General features: G+C 40.9%; 1 protein-coding gene across 1 annotated transcript in view; it reads left to right on the plus strand.

The window, feature by feature from the left end:
• The first annotated feature begins 2,710 nt into the window (after positions 1 to 2,710).
• The window catches only part of na (sodium leak channel non-selective protein na), a 75,582-nt gene continuing 51,895 nt past the window's right edge, over positions 2,711 to 26,397 (plus strand). Inside the window, exons 1-12 of the mRNA XM_075682271.1 lie at positions 2,711 to 2,856; positions 3,730 to 3,845; positions 7,296 to 7,481; positions 7,731 to 7,814; positions 8,913 to 9,052; positions 10,706 to 10,834; positions 13,233 to 13,378; positions 16,425 to 16,567; positions 19,125 to 19,229; positions 23,166 to 23,387; positions 25,675 to 25,842; positions 26,293 to 26,352. Coding sequence (XP_075538386.1) covers positions 3,744 to 3,845; positions 7,296 to 7,481; positions 7,731 to 7,814; positions 8,913 to 9,052; positions 10,706 to 10,834; positions 13,233 to 13,378; positions 16,425 to 16,567; positions 19,125 to 19,229; positions 23,166 to 23,387; positions 25,675 to 25,842; positions 26,293 to 26,352 — 1,485 coding nt within the window. The 5' untranslated portion in view covers positions 2,711 to 2,856; positions 3,730 to 3,743. The remainder of the gene's footprint in view (positions 2,857 to 3,729; positions 3,846 to 7,295; positions 7,482 to 7,730; positions 7,815 to 8,912; positions 9,053 to 10,705; positions 10,835 to 13,232; positions 13,379 to 16,424; positions 16,568 to 19,124; positions 19,230 to 23,165; positions 23,388 to 25,674; positions 25,843 to 26,292; positions 26,353 to 26,397) is intronic.

Consider the following 26,397-nt stretch of genomic DNA (forward strand, 5'->3'; position numbering starts at 1 on the left):
GATGCTGGATACTTGTGTGTAAGAAGAGTCCACCATCACGACTGCTGCTGCGTTCGATGTACCCTGATATAGGGAAGCGTCAACGTATATATAGACAGTCTTCGGGCTCCGTCCCACTGTGCGTTTGAGGTAGTCTACACGGACGTTTATTCTGCCTTCATTGTGAGCTTGAGACATGTTTTGTTGGGAGCGGGGCCACGTGTACTCTGGCCGGGTACGGTTTAGGAATGTTCGTGGTCGACTGGATGGTGTCAATGTCCGCCGGGTAGCCGATGCGCTTGTGGATGTGTCGGCCTGTCGCTGTGGAAAGGATGGCGTTCTCTCTGGGACAGGAAGACCGCCTCTTGAATTTCCTCGAACGTGTTGTGTAGTCCCAAAGCTTCCAAGCTCTCATTGGATGTATACGGCGAGAGACCAAGGGCATTCTTGTAGGCTACGCGTATCATCGCATTGACTTTGTTTAGGTCTGCTCGGAGCTAGCAGGGGGAGGTAGGGGAGCCCGTAGGAGATGCGGCTGATGACCAGCGCCTGCACCAGACGGATCGTGCCCTCCCCCGCATGCCTTTGCTTCTGGCCACCTGGCGGATCATCTTAGAGATCTGCTGTGTTGTCGTTTTGAGCAGTTGGATTGTGTGGTTGGCCTTTCCGTCGCTCTGCAACCAGAGACCCAGGATCCGGATGACTGGCACTTCCCGGATTGGAGCCCCTTCTAGGAGGATGCTCAGGTTGCCTGGTGATTTGTAGTTGTGTCCCTGTATGCGGATAACTTCGGATTTGTCGGGTGAGCAGCAGAGCCCGCATCGAATGGCCTCGGTTTCGACGCAGTTTGCTGCCGCTTGGAGTGTTTCTTCCTTCTCGGCTAGGGAGCCGGTGTTTGTCCAGATCGTAATGTCGTCCGCATACAGGGTGTATCCACTGTTCGGAACTTGTTGCAGAGCCCTTGCGACTCCCATCATGGCGAGGTTGAATAGGAGCGCGGGGAGATGATCGATCCATTGTGGCGTGCCCTTGTTGGGCATGTCTTGGCGGCTGCGACGGTGCCTCGATGTCCTCCTCGCCCTCCGCTCCGTACAGAGTGGAGACAACCGCGGCGTTGGCCACGAATCGCGGACGCCGTTATAGACGCCTTTGCCGTGCGCCGTATACGAACACGTTGCCGGCGCTCGTGTGCCTTGCAAGCGATATGCGATGTTTGTAGAGTGCGCGTAGTGCCAGTATAGCTCCGTATGCACTTTTGTCGCTTCGTACGCGTTGAAGCGACATATGCACGGAGGTCAGTTGGCTCGCGGCTGCTGCCGCGATTACTAACTCCAGCGTTTTTACAGTTTCCGTTTCCGCTGTGATCGAGCGATGTGTTCATGTACCTGTGCGCGCGTGATACCGTGCCGGTTAAATTGCTTAAAACACGTTGACGGGCTAGTTGGTTTGAATACATGATAGAATGTGTAAGCGCGACTGAACAAGGACGTAGAAAGAACCAGACACACAAAGACAGCGCTGTCTCCGTGTGTCTGTTTCTTTCTACTTCCTCGTTGAGCTTACAAGTTCATACAGCCGATAAAGCTACTATCCTTACTTTGTACAGCTACCTAGCTAATTTGCTATCGCAATCGGTACTTCGCCTTTCCGGCGCAATTGCGAACTTTTTCTATAAGAATGCTTTCCGTAAATCTGAGTACAGGGGCCGGATCGGGTAGATATGTCTTCTTTGTTTCAAGGGCGCATGCAAGAATTTTACATGTTTTTTCCGTCTGCGTCTCGCGGAACCTATTGATATGAAAAAACTATATGCGCAAAAATATACACGAGAGATACATGCTGCTTGAAGAACAAGAAAGAAATATCTGTTCTACAAACGGAACCGTACAAATGACGTAGAGTAGAATGAAAGCCAACACTGCGGCCGCAATGCAGGCGCAATCATTGAGCGGCATTAAAGAAATAAAATAAAAATAAAGAAGAGAAAGAAAGGCGCCTATTCCTAAGGCATAAATAAATGTGATATCCAATTATAAACACCGATTGAGCGGCCTGAACGCATAAACCAGCGCGCGAAGACCCTTCCAAGAAGTCTCACCAGCAGTTTCCAACGGCGCGACCTTGATGCAACCCAATTCATTTCGATCGCAGCGCCGCCACAGTATTTTTTGTCGTCGCGTATCTCATTGCAAAGCATTCGTCGCCCCAGCCGCTCGCCCCACTACACCGTATTCGAGCAAATCCTTTCAAAACAACTGTCGCCGCCGCCGTTGCTTTTAGGCGCTAGTGTTGAGTTAAATTAAGATTGCCATCATCACCGATGAAAATAAATTTGATGCAACCTTTATACAGCAAACAATAACACATTTTTAAATTAAAAGTGAAATAATAAATATAAATTATTTGTTTCAACCAAAGCTTGCAAACTCCTATTAAAAAAATAACAACAAATTTAAGCGCCCCTTACTGCAAAACCTAAATGTTTCGTTAAACAATTATAGTTTCATTTTTTATTGCTAGATGACGTTACCATAAGCATAACGCAAATGTCCCCTCAACACGTTATATTCTAAGGTTTGAGGCAAACAAGGGACTATTATTGGGTTAAATAAGCTCTGGGCTGATCCGGGCTGCAACGGAGGATGTTTAAGAGAAGAGAGGAGGTTCGGCGTGCGCGCCAGCCCTTTCCCGCGCGCTCCATCCGCGCTTTTCCTCCTCGTCTCTCGCCGCTCTGGGTGCTCCTTCTTCGAAGAAGCGAGGCGCCGTATCCATCCCTCCGTGGAATGATCAGGCCGGCCGGGGAAAATGCGACTGCGAGTCGTCGTCCTCTTCACCTATCCTGATCATTTCTTAATAGGACTGCCACCGACCTTCAAGGTGAGCGCCCCACATGCGATCACGGCGTATCAGATATCTCCTATTTTCGCACCGCGCGTTGAACAAACATCGCACGTCGGCAGCGCGCGCGCGCGATGACAGGTAGCCATGAAATCGATGGCGGCCTCGCTGCCGGCAGCTACGTCCCCCGCTTCTCGCACGCGTCGAAACGGCCGTGGGCCGCCAGGTTTTAGCACATTTATATGCGCGTTTTACGACTCGTGGTATATAGCGCTGCCTCGGCGGCCTAGGCGTAGCTAGAGATACACTTCGAGCACGAGACGTGCGACCAGCGCCTTTGCTTCGCCAGATGCTGCGCCTTCTCCCGGTTCCGAAAACGGCACTCGCGGTTTGTGTATACAATATCATCTCTGCCATCTCGCCGCTGAGTGAAACGTAAACGAGTGAAAAAATAAACCGTGTCGTGTGTGTGTAAATATAGGCGCGCACTGCGTGGAAGCGTATATATAAGCACGCATTTTATTAGTCTCGTTTAAAACACGAGGAAGTTTAGGATTTGAGAGAGTCGGAAAGTGCCGCGGTGAATGTTGACTTCCACGTGCGCAGGGAGCTGCTCGCGAGACCGCACGTATCATATACGATACGTGCCCCATAAATTAACTGTAATTAATTTTCATATATATACCGCTAATTTAGTGTCCAAATATTTTCTTTTTAGGAGATCATTTGTGTGACTGATATTTTGCGAGTGTGTATTTTGCTTCCTTAAGTTGTTTTAATGATGCTTTCTTTTTCTGATTCACTATATAAAGCATCTATATATATATATATGTATATTAGATCCAGTGTATTACTGTTAACCTAATCTTATTGCCGCAGCTTAATTAATTTGGCAAATGGGCCTTCTTGCAGTCTATACGTGAACAATGCTAGCCAGAAAACAAAGCGTCCGAGGAGAACCAATCCTCGCAGACTATGGACCTGATGAAAGCCTTAATGAAAATGCTGATATCGAGTGGGTTAACAAGGTAAGTATCAGTAACCTCTTTTATGACATGTATTATATCAGTCTCTTTTTTTTATCAGTCTTCTGCTCACAGATAAAAATTGAACTGAGGGGTATGAATAAGAATTTTTAATATCTTCACATTTTCGCACCAACCAAATGACTCATTAATATAGATCTGCACTTACCCTTGCCCAGAAAAGTTTTGTTTGGGTATAAAAAGCAAGGGTGTTGTGAAAATAAAGTGCAGAATTTGTATGTACCGCCCATTTGGAATAGTTTGGTTGCATTTACTTGGCATGTACATAAGTGAACAAGTTCAATAGTTGTTATAGAATATATGTGTACACACATTACTAATTTCCAGGGCTCTAATATATATCCTAAAGAACATTGAACCTGGCCTATAATGGCTATATTTGTCAGCTCTGGGCACTCGTATCTGAAGTGACAGCAAGCTCATATATTGATCCTTGCCTCGGGTATTCATTTAAGAACTATATAAAATTATATAAAGGTTAATCAGTGATCATGTATCCATCTTGCTGTGATAGCTTATGGCCATTCTAACAAAATAATCAACAATTATTATAAAAATGCTGAAAGTCAAAAGCTTCTGCTGTTGATCGGGAAAAGATACCTTCAGTTTCTCTTATACTCAGTTCAGCTCCTGTATACATACATAAGTTTGTAGAAGAGCATATGAAGAGCTGTTCTATATGTTGATTTTTTAAAAGTTAGTTCAACATAAAGACAACAACAAACATTTTGGAAGGTGTTGTGCAACTTTATACATTGCTTTTACTGCTGATCTTAACAGGTGCTACAGCATGCAAACATTCCCGATTCATGGGGTTGCTGCTTTGCAAATTAAAAGTAAACCACCTGTATCTCTTACCAATGCATAAAGTTAGTAGATACGTAAGCATGTATAAGAATTTGAAATGCGTGATGACAGTTTTCACAGTGCATTCCACCTGCAACAGTGTGCAGTTATAATGGTTGCCTTTACATATCTGCTAAGTCCTATAGTCAAGGTAACTGGTAGGCCTTTTACTTCCTGGGGCCGTATTCTGAAACGATTCACTTCAGTGATACTGTCGCTGAGGCGATAGTATCGTAAAGTGGATGCTTTAGATAATGAAGTTGTTTAAGTGCCTAGTTGCATGGCAAATCAATGTGTTTGGTGCAAGACACGTCTTGAGAAAGCAGAACTCCTACATACTTGCTGCATTCCACTATATGCAAGCTACAAGCTTGACAAGCATTACTGTTGTAATGTTTATGGTTTTTAGTATAGTGAGAGAAATGCATGAAGACTTTGTTTTGAGGTAACTAGAATTAAAGGCAATAAGTACATTTATTTCAAAAGTTTCTTTTGATGAAGAGAAAAAATTTATTTATTCAGTAGCCCTCTGCAGATATCATTAGTCTTCTTTCGTCTTCTCGACTTCTTGCTTAACAAGCTTCCAACCTTCATCATTAAAAAATGCAGAGCTGTGCTTGCAACGCCTCTCGCATGATAGCGAACGCTTCTCGAGCAGAGCGGGACAGGCTCACCAGATACAACGACATAACCAGTGCATATTTGAACGCCAGAAGAATATACCCACCGCTGAGTCCCAAATTGAACAGGAGGCAGGCCGTCGCCTGGCGACAACTCCAGACGAACACCTTCCCTAATCCATTCCGTCTGAAACGTATCTTCCCAGATAAGCATCAGGACGACATGTGCAAATTGTGCCAGGAAGGACCAGCAACACTCAAACACATGCTATGGGAGTGCAATGTAGTTATAGGAGGGATGGCAGTTACTCCGGAGACCTTGTCGTCGAGGTGGGCCGCCGCTCTGCGCAGCTCATTCCTCGGAATCCAGATGTGGGCAGTCCAGCAAGCCCGTGAGGCGGCGTTGAGGCAGGGCCTTGACATTCCCCCGTGGGAAACCTGAGCTCAGGTCGCGTTAAACCTTGCCGGACGTACAAGAAAGTTGTATCCATCCATCTATCCATGTGCTTGTTGCAAAATTGATAATTCTTACTGAGTCTCTGCCCTGCTTAGCAAACCAAAGAAATATCTTACTTTTACTGATACACATTCACTGCAGAGTGATGTTGAAGAGTTAAAAATTTAATTCTCATGCTGCCAATGTCTATATTTGAGAACTATCTTAGTTCATTGATGCACATCACCAAGATATCTCTAAAGAATCAACTACTTCTGCTATGCTAGAAATGTTCTTGTAGTCTCACAACCTCGTCATTTTTTTCCTCCGTATATACATGGAGTGTTTTGTATTTTTACTATCATATTTGTCTGTTCTTTTTACCACTTATGATTATGATTTTGACATAGCTGGCCTTATCTGTGGCTTAACTTCCCATGTTTCACATTTGATAAAAAGATTGATGGTCTCTTATTGCTGTCAGGTGCATTAATTGTGCCAGTCAGTTAGTTTAGAAACATATTATGGATGAAGAAAGCGAGAAAAAGCTACTTTGTATATTTTTGTCAACATGAAATCAACAGGAAATGATATCACAGACTGCATCTTTGTATAGAAAACAATTACTCAAAATTTGTGAACAGAGCAAAGTATTAATTACTTCTCTCCATCTTGCGGGTTTCCACAGAACTATTACTTCAAAGCAAAGTACCCTCATTTATCCAAATTATAGCTTGTGTGGTTACCTTAAAACGTTTAAAACAATGGTAGTTTCTTCTTAGCTACTTTGCTTTGTAGCTATCACAGTGTACAGTCTCAAAAAATAGGCAGAGCACATAGGAAAGAAACCTCATAGCTGTAACCTGACTGGTTAAGCAAAATTTCTGTATGTTGTCTGTTTGTTCTGGGTCATATGATACAACAGTAATTGTTTCAAATAAGTTTGTCTACAGTGATATACAGTTACAACAAATTGGTGTTCTGGCTGACCAACATCACTTTAGGTGATCTGCAATGTGCGATTTCTCTTTTCATGTGGAACCAGACAGCTCATATGTACCCAGTTGTACACAGTGAAAATGTAGCTAATAAATATAGTAGTCTAATGTAATCTTATTAACTAGGTGATTATTATGCATGCTTTTCTTTTTACTGACAAAATTTGATGATACAGCTTTAGTGGTTCTTGTATATTGGCCACCATACTACCAGTGAGCATGGTAAGTCACATAGTTTGGTTGTAATATATAGGGTGTCCCTGCTAACTTTAGCCAAGCTGTTCAACAGAAAAAAAAGATTGAAAAAGAACTGTGAAAGACATGACTTTAAGACCGAATAGTGTACGTCTTATAACTGTATTGTGCACCGTGTTTTGTTAATCTTCTTTTTCGTTGAACAGCTTGGCTAAAGTTATCTGGGACACCCTGTATATATGTCTGTGATTAAAGCTACATTACGCAGAATATGCAAAAGCTGTTTGTTCACTTTTTCCAGCTGTCTGTGCATGTCAGCTGTGGTTGCTCTATGCAGGTATGGGTGCGACGAGTACTGCGTATGTGCGCGCTTCTGTCCTTGGTTTCTGTCAGCCTCAACACCACACGAACATTTGAGAAGCACCCGCCCCTTGTGTACGTCACCTTCTTCTGGGACATCTTTGCCACTCTGCTCTTCACAGCAGAGATGATTGCCAAGATGCACATCCGTGGGCTCATCACAGTATGTGAACAGTTCACATATGTTTGATATCTCAACAATTTCTGTGCGAATTCGGAAACTTAAGCCTGGTAGACACGCACTGCACAAGTTGTGGAAGATATAGCTGGATTCATTAAATGCCCAATGACATAATTTCCTTTCATCACAGTATCTTGCCATTGCTGCCTACTCTGCATTTTCTTAGCCCACAGTCACGAAACTGCTGACTTTCTGATTTTTTATATATACCTTTTTTTTCTGATTTTTCAGGGAGAGTCACCCTACCTGAAAGATCGGTGGTGTCAATTTGATGCCACAATGGTATTTTTTCTTTGGATATCAGTTATTCTTCAGGTAGGTTTCATGACAGTGATTCTGTGCTTTACCACATCTATAGCTTTACAGGAAGGTAGAGTTAATTGAAAACAAGATAGTCTGTTTGTAGTATTCAGTCTTACCTCACTGCTGCCCAGTTATATATCCACAATACCAAACTGAAAATGTTGTTGTATATAGGTATCCTTATATATTGATCGACTGACCTCAAAACTGTCCCACAAAAATCTTTATAGACCCTATTCACAAGCTAGTTCGCTCACTGTAAACAAATGGCACTTGCGCCGAGTCTTGCCATATGTTGTTTCAAGACCTGTCGCATTGCCTCCACGACAGTTTGATTCCCGGTCGTTGTGGGCACATTCTGAAAGGTATGGAATGCAAAAACGCTCCTGTAATTAGATTTAGGTGCCCACTAAAGAAAACCAGATGGTTGAAATTAATAATCCGTCATAACCCACTGTGTATATTCAGGATGCTAAATGCCACATTTTCTTAAAATCTGTTAAAATGCATACACACTTGAGTAAGGTGGCTTCCTAGTTGCTGGATTTACAATTGTAGCATTCACACATAAATTTTTGTACTAATGGCTGATCAGCTTGCAATATTTTGTGTTCACAGTGGTGAAGCATTGAAAAAAGACGTACCACTCGTTAATGGCATGCGGTTAACTCTGGTTTACAGTAGCTGCTATCATCCCAAATGTTCTTTGTCCTTGTATCTTTTTGCCACAATCTTGGTATAACAGATCAAACTGTCATCTAACTCAAACCAAAGTGTTGCTATGGGAGAACAACTTAATTATTAATTATTACATGCAATTTACCATGATATGTGGTATGGTTGGAAGGGGACTGTACTGTATGTTGTTCCTTCTGTTACTTTTAGGATTATGGCCATTTTATTATGTTTCAAATCATTCCGTAAGCCAATATATTTGTAGCCCTTGTATGTAACGGATCTTATAAAATGCATGCATCTAGTATCTACTGTTTCTTTAATCAGCACATAAGATTGCGTAGCTTTTGTACATGTTTCAGCATAAATCAGTCATGGGGTATTTTGCAGAGATGGATACTGAAAGTAACGTTTGTCTCTGGCTTCATCTGGTAGGTTTTCGAAATCACGGAAGTGGTTCCCAAGTTCTCCTACCTGTCTATCCTGCGAGCTCCTCGACCGCTTATCATGATCCGATTTATTCGAGTCTTCCTCAAGTTCTCAATGCCAAAGTCCAGAATCAACCAAATTTTCAAGTGAGTGCAACATGTTACTTTGGCACTAGTTGTTATGTCTGCACCTTAATGATGATAGCCATTATGCAGATTGTTCACAAGCACTCATGTTCCTGGGGTTGTCATCAGAATTGACTTTAACATTTTAAAGAAAGTGAATGAACAGTTCAGAAGAATAGACTGTTGGGCCAGGTGGTTCATCATGTAGTGTCGTTGAGTGGAGATACTGGAGGAAAGAAGTGAAGTTGACAGGACAGACACTCTCTTACAACTCAGAAAGAGTTGTAAGAGAGCGTCTGTCCTGTCCACTTTGTTTCTTTTCGCCAGTATTTCCACTCTCGTGACACTACGGAATGAGCTGTATCTGCACATCACTAAATGGTGTCAACACATTGTAAATGACATAGTACATGCATGGTGAAGCGGCTTGTGTAAATGCATTTATTGCAAAAATGGATGGGTTCCACTCGGCTATCATCAGTAAATCTTGTTTACTGTCGAAGTTAAAGAGTTCTTTAGATAAATTTATTTCTGACAGAAGTGATTTATAACAAGGTAAAATAACCAAAGCACAATGCTGATAATTCATAGGGCTAGTTGGTCTTTATATCTGAGCAATGGTTGCATTACACAGGTTATAAAAAAATAACATGAATGAAAGGTGAAACTAGGCACAAAAATACACCTTGTTTTCGTGTCTCGTCCTGTCTTTTATCGGAGTGATTTTGTTGTAACCTGTGTAGTGTAATCACAGTATGGGCCTTAGAAAGATGTCTATGTTCACAAGTGTGTTCATGCACCAGTTGCACACAGGCTTGTTTATTTCAAAAATGGCAACTACACACATCAACATCTAGCACTCTAATATGCATGCTGCAATATGCTTGACTTGACACTTCTGAGCTAAAGTATCTGTCCAGGCAACTATCTAGTAAAAAAAAAAATTAAAGAAAATGTTTCTGTCTTGTTTGAAGATACACACAGGAGCTAATGAAAGTTTTAGAAGCATAAAAGTGACAAGAGCTAAAGCATACAGCCAGAAATTAAGGGGTGCACTCAGCACTCGAGTGTAAGCTAAACACACAAGGCTCAAGCAGATTGTTTTTTTCATAGTGATATTGTTCTGAGCACTTCTGCGAGCAGCTGAACGTTTGTTTGCATGGTACTATAGTGAGATTTCATTAGGTAATAATCTCTCACAGCGACAATAATCAAAGGAATATGTTTTGCACATGACACAAAAACAGAAAACCACCAGGCAAGTTGATGAGCTTACGTATGAGAACAGTTCAGAAACTCAAGGGGTACAGGAGTGGCACACTACTTTGCATTCCTTCGACTGTGCCCTATTTGTTTTCATGCAGTTCTATATATGTATACGCAGGACACGTGTGGGCAGCTGGCCTTTTGTTAAATTGCCCACATCTATGTATTTAGGGTGTAATGAAATTCTTCTCAATCAGCTTTCTTTTTTCTTTTTGCTTATGTGTGTACATATTGTAAGCAGCAAATGTTTTAAATTAATCACTGACTGCAAACATAGTTTTCCTCAGTCATTTCATGAAACCCGGAGAATGAGCCCTAAAAAACTGCACTTGCAAATCACAGCTAATCTGGTGCAGAAATACCATATTGCTAATCGAGCTTGCTTGTCCTTGTTCTTATGCTCTGCAGGCGATCAAGCCAGCAGATATACAATGTGACGTTGTTCTTCCTGTTCTTCATGTCTCTGTATGGTCTGCTGGGAGTACAGTTTTTTGGCGAGATGAGCAGCCACTGTGTTAGAAATGGAACGATTGCAGAGTGAGTCTATTGACTGTTTTCAAGGTGCACCCTGCTATAGTGCAAGGCACTCAGTTTTTGCACTCTGGCGACATTACTCTCGTTGTGATGTGATTTGTATGGTAATAACTTCTAAGAGTTGCCACCCTATGGGTGATGAAGAGTAGTATAATTAAGACTGTCACTAAAGCCAACGCCTTGACAAGCGTTAAGAGGCAGGATTCTCGTTCTAACAATTGGCGGCAGCGGTGGCATACGAACCAACAACTCCAAAGGCACTGTTTTGAGGCACCAGTCTCTTCGGAGGTGTGCATTTGTATTCCACCGCTGCCAACAATTGTTAGAAAGAGAATCTGGTGTAGGTACGGTAATTGCTTGCAAACTGCAAACAGCAACTGCAAAAGCAGTAGTTGTCCTGACAAAGAAAATTCTCATTGTCGATAAACCTTGGCTCCAGAACCATTTCTTGTTCTACCATTGTTCATCATTTCAAGCCTCCATCTATCTGTGGACCCCTCTTTTGTTTTGGATTTTCACCCTATAGATGGTAACTCTTTGAAGCATGGTGACCACAGCAGATGACTATTATTTCACTAGTTTTCCTCTGTCTTCGTGATAGTTATTCCCCTTCCTTGTCATCACAATCTCCACAATTTTGCAACCTTATACCGTTTACTTCAGGGCAGTGGTAACTCTATGGCTCTGCAGTGGCAAGGGGGGGCAAAACCTTTTTCTGCTAGCTCAACAGCAGCACAATGATGCATCAAATTTGTGTGACTTCATCAAATTTTGTTAGTCCTTATAAAAGTATTTTATTTTTAATTCAGTAGCATTTTCCTATTGTCTCTTATCTCCTGTATATTTTTGTGTTGTTGTTGTTGTTGTTGAATAAACAAGATTTTTTTAAATAAACGTCTGTGCTTGAAAGGTTAAAGTAAATATATGCTGACAAACCTATACAGCCGCAAGTTATGGCCTCCTTGAAAGATACTATGTTGGCTTCCCTTCTAAACTGTTTTTGATATGCTGCATGAGTATGAGTGTGGTTAATTGATAACCTGGCTTCTGTGCACAACAAAAAAAAGAACATAACAGGAGAAATTTAACTTGTGTGATGCGTCTTTAGAAGTTTGTTGCAACCAGGCCTAGAATAATACCGCATTCGCATATCTCCCCATTTATGGCATGAAAGGAAGGCTGCTCTCTTTACCACGCATGAATTCACTGTGGCACAACATAGGTAGGGAGCTTGAAACAGTATATTAAAGCATCTTTAGAACTGCAACTAACTTCAAGAGTGCTCAGTGGCAGTGACAGTTATGTTGATCATAGGTTCATTCTTAAGTTTATAAACTACAGAGGCTCTGTGAAGTACACCTTATTGTAGGGCTACAAGATTAATACTGACCACATAAAGTTCTCTAATGTGTATTGAAAGCCTGATTGACAAACATTTTTGCACTCCACCTACATTGGAATGTGACCACCATTTCTAGAAACTAAACCCATGGCATCGTGCTGAACAGTACATGTGGAATTGAATCTAACATAGTTTGAGCATGCTGCCAACCAGTATCGGTACATTAATTGTTATCATGGCCATAACAAATGCAAAATTAATTAGTTAAATTATCGTGTTTATGTACCAAATGACGATCTGATTATGAGGCACGCCACTGGGGGGGACTCCAGATTAATTTTGACCACTTGGAGTTCTTTAACAGGCATCTAAATATAAATAAACAAGCATTTTTGCATTTCACCTCATCAAAATGCAGCTGTGCGGCCGGGACTGAACCTGCCTTCGCAAAATTAGCAGTTCAGTGCCATAGCCACAAAGCTACCACAGTGAGGGTAAGGAACGCGTCCACTGTTATCATGGCTGAAACGAGTACCATGGGGCACCTACTGATGACATTTGATAACTGGTTGAGCGTAACGTCTCCAATCAACACAGGGACTATGAGAGACATAATATTGAAGGGCTTTGAAATAAATTTGACCACCTGGTGATCTTGAACGTGCACATGGAGCTTGGTAGATTAGTAGCACTCTTTTATTACGATTCCATCCTCGTCAAAACGTGGCTGCTGCAGCCAATAGAACCAAATCTGTGGCTTGGGTACCTGCTGTCACCTTTAGTTCCATGGAATACATTTTGTCTAAAATCACAGTGCAGTCATCGTGAAATGTGAAATGGATGCCCCTATACAAGTCAACAGAACACTGGAAACTCATCGGAAATAATTTTCATGTTGTTGCCACTCTGGCCTCTGAGCCAGTGTGGAAGAGATTTATATTCATTATCACAAGCCTAGTTGTCAGAGGATTTTCAGCCCACTGCTTACACTGTGCCTTGATGCATAAGACTCCATAGCCAAACATTGCTTGTGTCCTAATAGTTCCTTTATTTTTGCAGAAGGGTCACACTGAACGACCTTGCAGTGCCAGACGCCTACTGTTCAATGGACAAAGAGTCCGGGTATGAATGTCCTCAGGGAATGGTGTGTATGGATCTGAATCTTCCAAAGAGCATTTCTGGGTTCAATGGCTTCGACGATTTCGGTAGGTTCCCTCTTTTTCTTTCACCTATTGCTGAGTATAGTGTTTGGATTATTATTGTCCTGTGTGTTTGTTTAAGTTAGTTAGATGCTCCTGCAAAGTTTTCAGGAATCATTATTATGTGAGGATTTTTGCCACCTGTTTTGTTAATGTGTGTGTAAGCTAAAGTGTACGAAAATGTGATTAGGAATTACGAAATGCATCAATGTGATGCAGTGAGGGCCTCATATGTAAAATATGTGGCCCTCTATGTGCAGTTACGCATCATATGCAAGCACATAAAAGTGCAGTATAATTGTAATGATGATGATGATTATTATGATGCATTGAAGTAGGTAGCTGATGCTCATTTATAAACAGCAGGCACCAAAATTAATTAATCAATTAACTTATATCCTGAGGTGATTTCAAAGTGAGTACAAATATGATGTCACGGTTACTGCTAATTACTATGTTTTGCTACCATTCCATAATTCACATTCACCTCTGGAAGTACCTATTGGTACTAAATGCTCTGAAGAGGAAATATGATTCTATAGTTATATGAGAGGTGTCAAGGAACTGCTATTGGTATGAGTTCATCAAGTCTAACAAATACATGCGTAATTGGCATGAAAACTTATTGATATGTCGAGTTGAGGTTGTACCTTATCACACTGTAGGCATTGTGTGTGGTCTGACTGTGTTAAAGCTGCTTTTCATTGTAGATTGCAGAGAGTGAATAAGTCTGCAGGCCGTGAAATGTTTTAAGATTACGATAACAATAAATACCTTTTACAATATTTATCCTCTGTCATTTTCTCTGCTTAGTGCTGCATCATCTTGAATGTGTAGGAAGTAGTCACCGTGTTCAGATTTCCAAGAAGATAGAATTAGTGGTCCTGAAATTAAAAATAGCCTGCCTTTCTTGACGAGAAATGTCACTTATTTTGACTCTGAAATGTTTATTGACAAACTCCAACAGCAGTAACATACACATGCATGTATTCTTTGCAAGTGATATACAGAGCAATTGTATGGTGTCCATAAATATTCACGCAAGCTATTGCCAGTCACTCTGCACCATAAAAAAGTGGCAACCTGTTCGTGTGTGTTATTCAAGCCACATCCTTAATGTAATACCCTACATTGGTCCCCAGGAAAGTAAAAGTGAAGTAAAAGCAAGGCTAAATTCAGGTCCAGCTGCCCCATGAACTGCGTCTCTCACATTGCGATTGCAAATCCTGTCTCTGCAGTCAAATGCAGCAAGCTGTGCTTATGCTAGCAAAAGAAACAGCATAATGCAAATACAAAAGGCATCGCATATCACACTTGTAAAGAATATCCCAGCCAGCAAGTTTCAAGGAGTTTCTTATAGAGTCCCTACTGAGGAACCGGATAGTATAGTCTACGTGACACCTTCGAAAAAGATAAATCTTTACACCTTTGAGCACATGCTGGTGGGCGAGTTGGTTATGCATGATTACAGCGAAGGCGCCAGATAAAACAACGGACAAAGGAAGGAGACACAAGGCAACCACGTAGGCACTATGTGGTCGCCTACGTGGTTGATAGATCCCAGAACTAAAGGAGAAAGAGCCTTGCCATTCTTGTTATTTGGCAGTGCCAGTGGCAGAGTTCTACAGGTTTTCCTGCTCACTTTAATCCTAGCACCAGCTGAAATAATCCGAGTGCCAGGCTATTTAATCCAAGTGCTAAACATTTAATCCTTAGATCAACGTATTTATTCTCAGCACCAGCACAAATAGGATGCGCACCAGTGAATTTAATCCAAGTGCCAACGTGTTTAATCCAAGCGCCAGCAACTTTAATCTAAGTGCCTGCCAATTTAATACCGGCACTAAAAACAAGATTGCAAAATAAAAAGGCTGAAACATTGAAATTCATTTACTGGAAGATGACAGCACTCGTTTTTGTGGTCGTTGCTAACATTTATCAAATGAATGAATGTGGTATTTTTCTGGAGGCCTAGAGACAGGCACTTATATACTTCAGTAAAAAACAATATTCACGAAAATTGGATCGCACCATTAATCTCTTGCTTGTAGTTCGTATAATCAATGTGCAGTTATAAAAAATGAAGACAGTGCTAAGTTTGCTGGGTAAACAGTTTTATGCATAAAGGTTTTTGCTTATCTTTAGAGCGGCATGTGAATGGAAAGGCAGGTTTTTTATCATTGCTTCTTATTTAATGCAAAATAAAAAAAAGGAAATTTTTAGTTAGTAGTTTTAAATTATTCGTCTATTTGAAGCGCGGACAAATTTTGTTTGTAAGGTACCATGACGGCGTCTTGCTTTTCCAGCCCAGCAAGCGAGTTTCGAAAAGTCCATGAGAAAGTAGCCCGAAGGCCATTTGCTAGCAGATGACAATAAATTTCTGCCAGAACGCAATCAGTCACATACATGGTTAGCAGAAATTGTGTTACTGTTACGAATAATTAAACTTACGAGTTCTCGGTTGCTTATAAAATTATAACCTGATGGTGCTTTAAGCCTTCATAACCTCTAAGCATGTAAAGTAAAATTTAAAAAATATGTTAATGCTTTACATCAAAATTTTGTCCATAATGTGATATTTCTTTCTATGCAGAATACCCCAGTTATTCATCAGGTAAATGTTAGCAGTGACCACAGGAATGAGTTCTGTCGTCTGCCAGTAAATGTCTTTCTGTGTTTCAGCCATTTTAATTCGCAATCCTGTTTTTCCCCAGAATTTCTTCATTGTATGCAAAGAGGTCCTTGAGGATTGTGGTGATAATTTTCCAACTCTGGATGTTTGAGATAACATACAAAACCACAAACTAAACAAGATGATTGTGACCAAGGTAAACAAAGCTTCTACGCTCAGCACCGATGCGCCAAATAATTTTCGTTATTAGACTTGTGCAGTAAGGTTTTTCCTGCCTGTTCGGACATTTCACATGCTTTCTGTCTTCTGCTCGCCAGTGATGAGATTTACAGGTCACTCATGACAGCGATTTCTGACTGCACACTCAGGAAATTCCACGCTAATCAAAGCTTTATTCCTTTGCCGCGCTCTCCGCTGCAGCCCATAGTTTTTTTACCGTGTACCAAGCAGCCTCCCCCGAGGGATGGGCCATTCTCATGTACCAGGCCATGGATAGTCTTCCAGCGTGGAGAGCCACCTTCTACTTCACCACCATGATATTCTTTCTCGCATGGTTGGTCAAAGTGAGTCACATGCCATTTTGTCTCTATTCGTTAGTGTGTGATACCTGGATCTACACTTCCCATTTCTTGTGCCCCTGATGACCATAGTGGGGGAGAGCTAAACTGAAGGCAAATAAAACATTGACATACACGCTTTAAAAAGTGTTTTTTCTGGCTCATTCATTCTGAGAATGGGGCAGTGCTTAGATTTGGTGGGATACCAAGATTCGATGATGTACAGTACGCATGCACATATGTCGGCTGGCTGTGGTAAAATTAAATCTGATCGACAGAAGCCAATGTGTGACTTAATGTGTGCATGTTTCCCATGCTTTCTTAAAATTGGGCCAATCCCTTGGCTTACATAAATTGCCAAGGATACCCTCCAAGTATAGATGAACCACTTAAAATGCACAGACTACTGATATCTTTATAAATTGCTCTGCTAATTAAATTCATTAAACGAGAAGAAAGGGGATTAACCGAGGGGCCCGATTTTATTAGTCATATCATAAGAAGCCAACAAACACTGACACCAAGGACAACATAGGGGAAATTACTTGTGCTTAATAAACAAAATGAATGAAATAAATGAAATGAAACCTTCGCATGCGAAGGTTGTGGGATGTTAAGGTTGTAGGATCATTCCCCACCTGTGGCAAGTTGTTTTTTCATCCAGTTTCATTTTCCATTAATTTATCATTTCTTTATTTCATTTATTAAGCACAAGTAATTTCCCCTATGTTGTCCTTGGTGTCAGTGTTTGTTGGCTTCTTATGATAGGACTAAATAAATTCATTGTTATACAAGGGTCACTGTGCAGAGAAATTGAGAACAGGATATATATTGGTGCACCTGTCAGGCCAGGTGAATGATCAAGAGCATTGCAACAGTGACCAAAATGTGAGAGAAAGAGTTGTTGCAAGCATCAGCTTGATGCATGTGTAATCAAAAGAGACTTCCTCAAGAGCCTGTTAGATTAATGTTGCGCAGCAGTTATTCAGAAATTCATACCAGCAGACAGTCGCACCAGGAAATGCATACAGCATCCCCAAGAGATTGTAGAGAGGATGTACCACGTCCTTTCTCCCAGATTCTAACTATCTCCATGACACTGTGGCAGCTACTTGCTTTATAACGGAGGAGTAATGGAGCAGCACCTTTTTCTCAGTGAACAGGTTGTCCTTGACGGGCTAGTTTTGCATCCTTATTACTTCAAAGAGAGATGTGTTCTCTTCAATAATACTGCAAACTTTGGATAACTGTATTTGTCAACATATTGTACGGAGCGTGAAGCTAGTGTAGAGGGTGAGCTTCCTTTCAGACACACACATACACACAATTGTTCTGTAACATGTCCACAACCCATGGTGCAAAATATTTAGAATCATATTTAGAAATATTTAGAAACCATGGTGAGTTTGGAAAAGTAAGGCAACTCAACAGCACATGCTTAAGACAGTCTTTACTGTCTGAGAAACAACACAAACTTAATTAAAGTAGTGAGGTGTCCCCTTCACATGGTTTGATGGCACACCCATCCACTGCACGGGCGTGTACATTCACTGTGCCCAAAGCCCATGCACGTGCAGTTGTGCCACTGGCAGTCTATTAATGGTAGCAGTAACATGACTCCAGTATGCCAAATTGTCCTAAATGGCGCACTACTGCAATGGGGCGGAAAAATAAACCATGTGCATACAAGCTACATGTGCTATTGCATGCCATGGTTATGGCGGTGCTCAATCTTCGAAAACTGGTGATGGTAGTTGCTTCTGCTCTTCAGTTCTGGTGAAATTTGCGCAGTGCATTTTCACCAATTTTCATGTGGTGAACTCACGACGGTCATTTGCACTTTATAATATCACAGCAGCACCATTTTGGGACTCTTACAGCAAAGAACTTCCACAGCAATTATAGCCTGAAGTACCATACATATGGAACTGTAATTAGAGCCCACGTGATCTGGGCTTAACTTCTAAAGCATTGTCTACAGTCTGCATGTAAATCAGCCTTGAGGTCTGATTTAGTTGCTCTCATTGTAGCTCATCCATTAGCGTGGTAGTTTGCCTGGTGTGCTATGGTATGCTGCACGTTGTTGTGGTAGGAGAATATATTGATATGCGTCTTTCTTTTGCAAAAATAGGCACATGCCCTAACCCATACAGCAATATACTACAGCATGCTTCAAGTGTACTAGCGATATCTTGGGCATTAAATTCAGCGCAGTTCAGTTGCGTTTTTCGCTGATGCTGTGGATACTCATTACAGTGCATCAAGCCATTTTCAGCAGTTTGCCAAACCGGTTTGCTTCGTTCTGAATTGTAACACTGAACTTAGCATCAAATTGTGTCTTCTTGACTAATTTCCCTTTAGCTACTGTGTCGTGCCCTTGATATGTGGTGCTATGTTCTGCAACACCCCTGAGGGTCAATAAAGTATTTTTACCATGACCACAAACTTTATCTTGGAGGGAATGTGCCTACCATACCTGCATGCACAGTGTGCAAAGTTGGCTTTCACTGTCACGCTTCATTTCTTCTCTGATTCAAGCATTTCTATGCTCTTTTTTCTGCAGAATGTTTTCATTGCGGTCATCACAGAAACATTCAATGAGATTCGAGTACAATTCCAGCAAATGTGGGGAGAAAGGGTCCAAATTCAAACAGAATCAACACCTCAGGTGAGAAATGCATTCATTTATAAGTAAAAAAAAAATTATTTTCAATCGTGCTGTGAAATTATTCATTGTTATAAAGCATATATGGATGCTGGTGAACAACTGCATCATTTAATGTGCTTGATTTTGGACACCTACTGTAGTCTGTCAAGTGAAAATTATTTCATGACGTTTTTTTTAATTCTCCCAATTGCAATTACATTGATATACCATATTTACTCGATCCTAGCGTTCTCTCAGTCATAACACACACCCAATTTTCACAGCCAGAAATGAAAAATGCAGTGCCCTTGATTGTAACACCCACTTTGATCTTCATATTTAACAAAAAAAAAAGAAATATAATGCTTGAATTTTAACTCAGCAGATTTTCATAACAGTGAAACTAATGGTGATTTGTTCGTGCTTGCAGAAAGAAAATATATTGCGATACAGCCATAGTGGACCTTGAACTGCTTTGTTGTCACTGTCAACAAAGGCCTTGCATACCCTGACAGCCTAAGGAGCTTACGCAGGGTGCACAAACATTAACGCAGCTGTAGAGGATATTTGGATTGATTTGAGCTACATCCATTTTTAATGACAGTGAGAATAGCTCTTCACCGTTGCTCTTTTCATTTCGTATTCGATTCTAATGAGCATGCCATTTTGTAGTAAATTATTTTAGAAAAATGAAAGTGCCTTATAATCAAGTTAAAATGGTAATAGGAATAACCTATGTCTATAACTGTGACAGGTGGATGCAATTACTGATGTGCAAGGTTCAGTAACTTTCCTTTCCTTCTGGGCTTTGTCTATAGTTCTAAACCAGGAATCTTGTGACCAAAGAAGCAAAAGAAAATAAGGACTGCCACGACTGCACATGGTGATGACCTTCAGTGTGTAGCTGTGTAGAAAGCAGTGTACGATACATGCTTTGCTGCTGCCTAGCTTTCAGCATTTGAGCTGTAGCACTTGTGATCCTAGCTTTCAGCACTTGAGCCTTAGCACTCGTGATTTTACACTATGCTAGCAAATGAAAAGTTAGCTACGCCTGATGCTTGTTGCACAACCACACTTTCATCTGACTTGTCAGTGCAAACAGAGCTCTGAACTGCTACCTTGTGCACAGCAACACTCGGTAAATGGCAGGCTGCTGCATTGCAACATGATAGCCACTTGTGTATCCCTTGAGGTAGTGCTCAGCAAGACATTTTTGTGTTTTATTTCTCGTATGTAAGTAGCATGCCCTTTACTTTTTTTCTTCGGTGTCCCATCTGCAGGATGTCCAATCAGCTTAAGGCATTGTAAATTCTGTTCTGCTTCTTTCTAGCAGCAGAGAATATCCATTACTGCAATTAGTACACAAATATCGACACCATTCAAGTGAAGCTTTCACGTGCAATATGTAGCTACGATATGAAATATCCTAGTCATGCAGTAAAAATATTATGATAAGCACTCACTTCCAAGTGACCTGAATGCCACTATAGTAAAGAGCATCCTATGAATCTTAGTAAGATGAAATTGTAGAAAATGCAAACATAAATAAGGGAGCAAACATTCTAAAGACATAGACGAGACAGGTAGTGACCAGCTTTCAATCAACTTTGACCATCGTAAGCCTTGGCTACCCTAATCAATCAATGGTTGATATAAACATCTGTGCATATTAGGGAATGTCCTCGCCTTATGCATGCCAATTTTACGCCAAACATACAACTTCCATCTCATGGGCGTACTTCACAAGATAGCTCCATTTTATAGAAACATTTACCTACCAAAGTGCCATACTGCTTTTGAACATTGAGGCATTTTTGACAGAGCTTGCATTTTGTAAAATGAATGTGACACACGTTTATTTATGTTTTTTTCTTTTCAATAAAAGTGTGGATGCAAGATTAAATATATGTAAAATTACTCTAATACTCGATGGAACCTGGCATTAAGCACAGGGACACGCTGATCAGACTAGTGATATTAGCTAGTGAATCCACATGAACTCATGCCTAACGCAGCTCTTGAATGAGGAATTAAGTGAGTTCGTGTGCACAATCATAAGCCACTGGGTTATTCTAATTTTCTGCTTAAATATACACCCTGCATTATTCCCTGAACAATGCAGCAGGGCAAGCTTAGCAAGGTTTTTGTTATGATGATATTCCCACAGGCAGCAAAATATTACTAAGCCATCTCAGGAGCTGTGCTATGCTAACTTCTTACTGTGCTATCAGTATGGCTAGAATACACTGACCCAGCATAATTGTATAAATATTTCTGGATGGCGCTTTTAAGTTCTGAGCTTAGCTATATAGCAGTAAGTGGGTTCACTTCTGTGTGTGCAGTCATAAACGTGATGCACTGCATTAGTTTGCATCATTAAGGTTTACTATTGTGCTTTCAGGTAAATGTGGTACGTGTGGCATATTAAATATGTACGGTATGTGCTTTTGGTATTGTAGGGCGCCCCCTCATGGATGCCTTGCGCACCTGGCTCGCCATTGTTATCTGTGTCGACACATGTGAACCGCTGGCGTGTGAGCATATAAGCACGCTTCACGCTGCCAATGGGAAGCAGCAAGCTATGCCCACAGTGTGTAGACTCCTGTTAATTTGACTCCGGTTAATTTGATTTATTGGTTAATTCGATCCCGAGCGAAGGCCCTGGCTGGTCTGGGCCCAAACTGTGGGCCCAGACTTTCGTTATTTTGATCCTAATTATTTTGATCCTGGATAATTTGAACTTGACCACTCAGCACACACATGTCTGACCGCTGTGATGACCCCAATAGCGACTTAGTAGCGACCCAGCTACTGGCAGCCTCAGTCTCGGCAGAGCTTCAGAGACATGGAATGCATTGAACACGCATACGTCATCTCCCGTCGAAAGCGCCTATTTCCAGCCTGTCCTGGGAAGATTCTCATGCAGTAACGGTAGCTCACAATGTCTGATTACGGTATTTACCCGATTTTAATGCCCACTTCTTTTTTCTTCTTTTTTAAAAACCAAAAATCGCATTAACAGCGTTTGTTTGCTTTGCCACATAACATTTCTGTATTGCGGCGAAGCGGACTTTTAAAAACTGTGCGGCGAAGCTGACATTAGGAAACCGACCATGCACTTTAGATTCCTATTTTGTGTAGGAGCTGTAATGTTATCTCTACGTTGGTTTTTCTACTTCGAGTACATAAAAAGCAGGCACATGTTTGATTCGAGGCCGTGTTAGAATCAGGCAAATATTGCCAAATGAATCAGGCGGTGGGTTTTGATGTTTTTTTCAGTATGTTGTTTTAGTTGACCCGCCGGATAATTCAATCAGTTTCGATGGTCCCGTCAGAGTCATATTAACGGAAGTCGACTGCGTATATATATATATATATATATATATATATATATATATATATATATATATATATATATATATATATATATATATATATATATATATATATATATTGGAGTGCTGTAGACATGTGTATTACAGCCATGAAATTTCCGTTCTAAAGAGGGCGAGCCAGATTGCTTTATCATGTGGGCAAAATATGAACTAACAGAGAAGTATCCACAAACACTATATTGTGACTTCCATGTTGGCTCTCTTACTGCTAGTCCTCTGTGTTTGAAGCTGAAATATCTAGTACAAAATTTCAGAGGATAGAACTTTATAGCATGTTCACACATGCCACAGCAAAGGGGCACACAATGTACTGACTTACAACCATCTGGATTTATTAATGAGAGTACTATGTACAGGAACTGTTGAAAAACGTAACAAACAAAGCCAAGGTATAAAACATCATTTACTATAGATGACCAAGTCATCTACAGTCATGGTCTTTGTATGCACTGACAAGTCTCTTGTGTCTGATACATGCGTAGCTGTTTGGGGCTCCTGGCTAAGGAGTCTTGCTTGTCATCTGCATGACATTAATGACGGTTTGGTGTTCTCATGCGTGCAGGTGCTGAAAGGGGACGACACTGGCTGGAAGCTGGTTACGGTAGACGAGAGCAAAGGCCGTGGCAAAGCTCCGCGATGCCTTCAAGTGGCCATCCACTCGGCTGCTTTTCAGGTCATTGTCATGATGGTGAATGTGGCGAATGCCTTTGTGGCCGCAAGCATCTCCTTCGTGCACGACGAGCGACCACGGGAGGACTTTTTCAAGACCTACTACTTTGCCGAGGTGTGTCCTCTGTCCTGCAGGTGCAGATTTTCTAGCTTGGGTATCGGGTATCTATTGTGCCTAAAGGTCTGGTGTTCACTAAAATTTCTTAAAGAAAACGGTTGCATATCTTTTAAAGAATTAATTCAAAAATATGAACGCAGTCTGTTTGTTGTATATTAGACTAATTCAGGGACGTCGTAAAGAAATCTTTGTCGAGTTTCATCAACTGCAGCCAACTGTGAGGAGAGTTGAGGTGATAGGAAACAGCATTTTCACATCGAAAACAAAGCTACAGAAATGGGAGTCAGCAAAGTCTAAAGTACTTCTGTTCCTCTGCAGTAAATGTTATGTTTAAATAAAAACTCACAATTGGCAACAAGTATGGTCACTGTGGCTGCATATTGGTTTTATAGTCTTCAATAAAATTGGTCTTGATGTTCATTAGCTGCTCAAAACTTGTGACACAAACTCATTCACAAAGCAGGAACCATGTAGACAAGTATAGAAATCTTTGGGAAGTGTCAAGTGAACTTTTTCTGTAGTTCATTACGCACTGTTATATTTGGTATCTCCTAAGATGGTGTCAGTCTACTTTCACTTGTAGTTACCTTTTCTCACTTGATAATTTATTTTCATAACTGCCTTTGTTTAATCACATCTCATTAAGCAGTGTAGGCTCTTTCACCTTCCCTTCCTCATATAGAGAATTTGCTGCCTCATTTTCCTTCTGTCTCGGATGCACAGAATGGTGACTTAAGGGAGCAGCTCTCAACAGCCAGAATGTGTTTCTGTCACTGAAGCAAGTAACAATGAAGCTGTCTCAAATCGGGAAATACCCACAGTGGAGCTAGCTTACTGTCATGAGAGAAAACAGCATTGATATTGTCTAGGATTGTGAGCTTTTCCTGTCAAATATCTACACTTTGGAAGAAACTGTAGCAAGGAATGGAAAATCAGTTTAGATGACCTGAAGCTTTGTCAGCTCCTTCTGTTGTCAAGAGCCAGGTATTTGTGCTGCACTATTAGGTATTTATGTCGAGTAATTGTTTGAAATTGTGCAGTGGAGGCAACAAGGTAATTTTTTGAGCAACAGATTATTTGCATAGGCAGACATAATGAGTTGTGTGAGTATCACTTATTACCCTATGGTTTAAGAAAATTCATTGATTTAACTTTTTCACATTACTTCAAAGCACATGTTGCCATAGTGAAATTAAAACGAGTCAGTGCTGCCCACTTTGTCAGTGTCCAGAGATTACGCTTGTGGACAACTCTCTGTGGCAATGATGGGAAAGCTATAGGGATGGAGCTTCTGTACATGCGTTACGGCGCCAAGTAGTCTGGCAAAGTTTGACAGCACTTTCGTTTTCTTGTAACAGATGCTGAATCAGTGTAGCTTCCATGTGCAGTGGTTTAGCATATGCCCGAGTGCACAAGACAGAAGCAGAAAAATAAGTCAAATTTAACACTCACTGATCCACTTTGTCTTATTTTGATGCCGCAAATAAGATGTTTCTGTATTCCATTCCACTGCTTAAACATGGATGAGGATGTGGGACTTTTTTCAGGAGCGCTGTTACTTGTGCGTGCTTTGCCTCCGTAGCTTTCCTTTCATAGCCCCAGAACGTTCTCCTTGAATATAGCACCAGTTTGAAGATGTTCGTTCAGACACTTTCAACGAGATGCATTGGTGTTCCACTTAGCTCAACAAAGTGTTTTTGTACGCTGTGTCACAGAACTATGTGGAAAATAAGATTAATTCAGGTGAGATTTTGGAGAATATTAACTCATACTGGGTTCCTAATAAGTCGACATACCTTCATTATAATTTGCTTCACTTTCCCAATTACGACACGCCCACTAAGGTTATTACTTAGAAGGTAAGTTAGTGACTTTTAGTTCATAAAAAAAGTTCAATGGTGATTATCACTTCTTATGTATACTGGCATAAAGAATGTGTAAGCAAAAAAGCATGCAAGCATAGTGAACTGTTTTCAAGAGTTGCATGAAGGCTATCCTTAAACACTCACCACCTGTTCTTAGCGAGTACATTTAACATGGGAAACTGAATGGAAAAACACATGGAAAAACTTCAGGGAATAGTATTTTATGCAAGTGGGAGGATCAAGTGCCAGTAAGTTCAGCAGTAAGCATGGTCACGAAATTCTACGCATGCTGACAAAAGCATTTTTCATATGTGGAGACTGTGCAGATGTACTTTCATCACTTGTTATCTTTGTCATCTCAATTGATGTAAATTTAAATTTGATTTGCTCATCATATATTACCTGTTCACTCGTTACAGATTGGTTTTACAATATTCTTTGATTTGGAGGTACTCCTGAAGATTTGGTGCCTTGGTTTTAATGGGTACATTAAACGTTCTCTGCACAAACTCGAGTTCATCCTTGCCATTGGGACTACACTGCATCTCATGCCTGACTTCTTCACCTCTGAATTGACTTATTTTCAGGTGCGTCACATTCAACTTCACGGGTTTTGTTGCTATGCACCTTGCTTGTTCGGACAGTTAACCAGGGAACCTACTAAACGTGAATTTTGCTGGCACAAGAAATTGCAACAACTTGACTCAGAGAATGCATTCATCAGAATGACAGGTAGCTCTGGTCTTAAATTCAGAGTAATATAGGGTGAATCTTGAAGAATTGAGATATGTAGCTTGATTAGACTATAAATAATAACATAGTCACAACGGATGGTCACGCCACAAAGTGATTGCTTTGGCATTGAAGCTTGATATTAATTTGCAAACCACAGGAAAGAGAGGCGGCTAGAACAGTTAAGAAAAGCTTGTCTCATGGCAGAATTAAGAAGATTAGAATCAAAGAAAAACAAATGGAGCTTTTATACTGCTTGAATGGTTGCTAACAGTAGCTAACAGTTGTGGCATTTTATTGTGCAGGTTCTGAGGATTGTCAGACTTATTAAAGCATCGCCAGTGCTTGAAGATTTTGTTTACAAGGTAAGATGCTCCATCTCTTCCTTATCTGGATGACAGAACAAGCTA

The sequence above is a fragment of the Dermacentor variabilis genome, chromosome 2, assembly GCF_050947875.1.
Source record: "Dermacentor variabilis isolate Ectoservices chromosome 2, ASM5094787v1, whole genome shotgun sequence".
Classification (NCBI taxonomy): domain Eukaryota; kingdom Metazoa; phylum Arthropoda; class Arachnida; order Ixodida; family Ixodidae; genus Dermacentor; species Dermacentor variabilis.